The sequence below is a fragment of the Lagopus leucura genome, unplaced genomic scaffold, assembly GCF_019238085.1.
Source record: "Lagopus leucura isolate 7727_CA_CO unplaced genomic scaffold, USGS_WTPT01 35267-0_obj-0_obj, whole genome shotgun sequence".
NCBI classification, from domain to species: domain Eukaryota; kingdom Metazoa; phylum Chordata; class Aves; order Galliformes; family Phasianidae; genus Lagopus; species Lagopus leucura.
In genome coordinates this window covers 1-2,873 of record NW_024962542.1, presented here as the reverse complement: position 1 = coordinate 2,873, position 2,873 = coordinate 1, and the positions used below count along the sequence as shown (strand labels likewise).

Below are 2,873 nucleotides of genomic sequence, written 5' to 3'. Positions count from 1 at the left end.
GGAGCGTTTCTGCTCCGGCTTCCTGCTGCTCCCCGCAGACAAATCCCAGCTCCCAACAGAGCCTGCCGGCCGGAGCCCAGAGCAACATACAGGCATCGTTTCCTCCAGTGCTTTAGTGTGAGATACAGCAGGGATTTCCCAGTACGAAAGCCCTGATGGGTGTGTGCCCTTCCGTGCGGTCCCAGCGGCATGTTGCACGTGGCCTGCAGAGAGCATTTGGAAAGCTGCTGAGAGCCAGGCTCCAGGTCGCCCTGGCTGCTCTGCAGCCTTGGCGATCACAGCCTGGGTCTCCCATCCCGTTACCTGGCCCCTCCCAGTCACTAGGGGAAAAGGAGATCTCAACATGCAATGGGGACGAGTCTCATCTGTTCTTGATTCTAGATGACGCTGATGCTCCTTATCCAGAGGATTGGGTGGACACTGCTTTTGTGCCTCAGGGGAACCCCAGAGGTAAGTTGTGTCTTTTTCCTTGAAGGCAGAAAAAGTAGTGCTGTCGTAGTTTATTCAGGTACTTAAGAGCCTCCAAAGGTCTTTCAAGTCTCTTTGTGCCTTAAAGGCCCTGTTCTGTGCACAGAACAGTCCTGAGTATTTCTTTATTTGGAGAACTTCCCATTTCAGTGGGAAAGCAGCCCTTGCCAATCTTTGGAGGAGAGAACCTCTACGTTTGCCGTTTGGGCCATGTCTTTCCCCGACCTGCCGCCAGTCCTTGCAGGTCACTGCAGAAAGTCCAGGCCCCAAGGTGCAGTGGAAGCTGTCCTCACCTGTGTCTGATCACATTTGTGCCTGCAGGTCTTCTCGGTGAAGTACCGAAGCGGAGTCCTGTTTCTGAGCCTGGGCTGGATGCCAGAGGTGAGCCACCAGCCTTCATCTCACGCTCTCTGCTCGTATGTGGTTGTGGCAGTTGAGGCAGGGTTCAGCTTTTCACTGCCCGGTGATTTCTACTCCCTGTTTGTTGGGTGCTGCGTGCTCCCAGTGTCCTGTTGGCTTCGTCTCTGTACATCACAGATCTCTCCAGTAAGAAAACCCAGATGTTCTTCCATGCTGTCTCTGAGGATTGTTTCACACAACCTGGAGAGAGTATCCGGAAAGCTGCTGAGTGCCAGGCAGCTCCCACCTGCCCCCTCTGCAGCTTGCATAACTCTGCTATGCAGCTGTGTAGATGGCAGCATGTGATGGAAAGTTCTCCTCAGCTTTTGGGTGCAGAAGTGCCTCCAGGGAAGGCCGGGCAAAAATCCTTGGCTGCCTCCTGTGCTGGAGCCCCACAGGCATCCCAGGGGCAGCTGTTGTCTTTATTGAGTTCACCAAAAAGACTATTCAGTTCAGTCCTTTGTCTGAAATGTTTTTTTGTGCTTTCTGTTAAGGTCCTGAGATATGGAAAGAGACATCAAGAACTGGAAAATATCCACAGAGGCTCTCCCATGTCCTGAAGAAAATCATGAAGGAGAAGGCAGCACAGGGTGGGTGTCTCTCTGTCTGTTCACTGAAAGACTGGGGAAGCTGAGTTTCTAGATAGATACATGGAGAAACTGTAACGTGCACAGCTGGAAAGGATGGATCAGAGCCCTCTGATCTGAACTGGCTGGTGGCATCATCTTGCAACTTGCCAGAATCGCACAAGAAGCCTGCCTGCAACCTGCTGGTCTCCCAGCAGGACAGGTCTTGCTGTCTGTGCTCGCAAACTGGGAAGTGTGCAGCACTTCAGTTTGTCTCACAGAATGGCACGCAGTTTGGAGCAGGAATGGGGTGCACCACAAAAAGCCCAGGCTTTGTTCCTAAACTCTACTGATGTGTCTAGAGAACTGGTGCCTCCTGCAGATACCATCTTCCTGATGAGAAGCAGTTACTTACAGCCCCACTCTCTTACTTCCTTTCTAAAGAGGCAGATGGAGAGCCTGAGCACAGGGATGCATTTCAGGCAGGCAGTCATCGCACAGCGCACGTCCCTCCAGGAGCAACAGAGGCCAAGCACACGACTGGCGCTCCAGGTAAAGCCCCTCCTGGAGCTCCGTGGCCGTGGTCAGAGGTTGCTCCCCTCCCATCACCCACAGTTCCCAGGGATTTAGGAACTTTGGCCAGGGGAACCACATTCAGCAGATGAGGAGAGGAAATAGGACCCTCCGACGTACCTCCCTCCCACAGTCCCTGCATTCCAGAGCTTGCTGTGCCTCCCTTGAGGCGCCTGGCACACCAGCAGCCCGCAGCGGGATCCCTCCTGCAAACTGAGCTCCAGAGGGACACACTGACTCCCTAGAGGGAGCCTCCCTGTCCTGCCTCCTCTTTGCCTGCACCATGCTGAGACTTTGCCTTTCTCTCATTCTTCACAGTGCTGTTAAAGCCCCAGGAAGCCCTGTACAACTGGATCCGTGGTTTTTTTCTGAAGAATCCAGGTGAGCAACAATCAGGCAGGAGTTCATAAAGGGGAGAAAACTCAGAGCCTGCAAGTTGTGCCCACGCTGGGGGAAAGGCAAAAAGGGAGAGGCAAGTTCAGGTGCCTGTAGAGATGGCCTGACTCTGCCTCCGAGTGGGTTCCCAGTGGGAGGGGGGAGCTCAGGGCTTGTTCTTGTCCATGTCACTCATAGCACAATTGGTTAAAGAGATCCACACGCTCTCCTTCTGCTCTAAGGAGTTTTTTTTAGTCAGACTACGTGCCCCAAGCGGTCACGGTGTGCCTGCAGCAGCACTGCCCAGCCTCACGAGGCGAGGGTGGGCGAGTGCAAAAGAAATCTTAGAGCATGATGGAGAAGAAGGAGCAAATCCATGGCCCAGGAGCATTTGGATGGTGGCAGAGCCAGAGTGTAAACAAAGCTGAGAGGCAGAACAGAGGCTCCAGAGTGCGTTGATGTGCAGCGCCTTTGGGAACTCCCTTAGCTTCC

General features: G+C 53.8%; 1 protein-coding gene across 2 annotated transcripts; it reads left to right on the top strand.

Moving 5' to 3' along the window:
• The first annotated feature begins 6 nt into the window (after positions 1 to 6).
• LOC122190672 lies at positions 7 to 2,867 on the top strand. 2 transcript variants are annotated; one of them, XM_042890754.1, is made up of 5 exons: positions 7 to 450; positions 790 to 849; positions 1,362 to 1,457; positions 1,878 to 1,985; positions 2,325 to 2,867. In XM_042890754.1, exons 1-5 carry the CDS (start codon positions 156 to 158, stop codon positions 2,414 to 2,416), a joined length of 651 nt encoding a protein of 216 aa, XP_042746688.1. In that variant the 5' UTR covers positions 7 to 155; the 3' UTR covers positions 2,417 to 2,867. The 2 variants fall into 2 exon arrangements, with proteins under 2 accessions (XP_042746688.1, XP_042746687.1); XM_042890753.1 differs by having other exon boundaries at positions 1,878 to 2,867.
• Positions 2,868 to 2,873: the final 6 nt, after the last annotated feature.

What these genes read in the sequence shown, in the direction of transcription:
- LOC122190672 (XM_042890753.1), top strand. Translation starts at nt 156, where the DNA reads ATGGGTGTGTGCCCTTCCGTGCGGTCCCAGCGGCATGTTGCACGTGGC. An exon ending in GCCTCAGGGGAACCCCAGAG is followed by an intron (nt 451 to 789) that starts GTAAGTTGTGTC and finishes TTGTGCCTGCAG; the next exon opens with GTCTTCTCGGTGAAGTACCG. An exon ending in GCCTGGGCTGGATGCCAGAG is followed by an intron (nt 850 to 1,361) that starts GTGAGCCACCAG and finishes CTTTCTGTTAAG; the next exon opens with GTCCTGAGATATGGAAAGAG.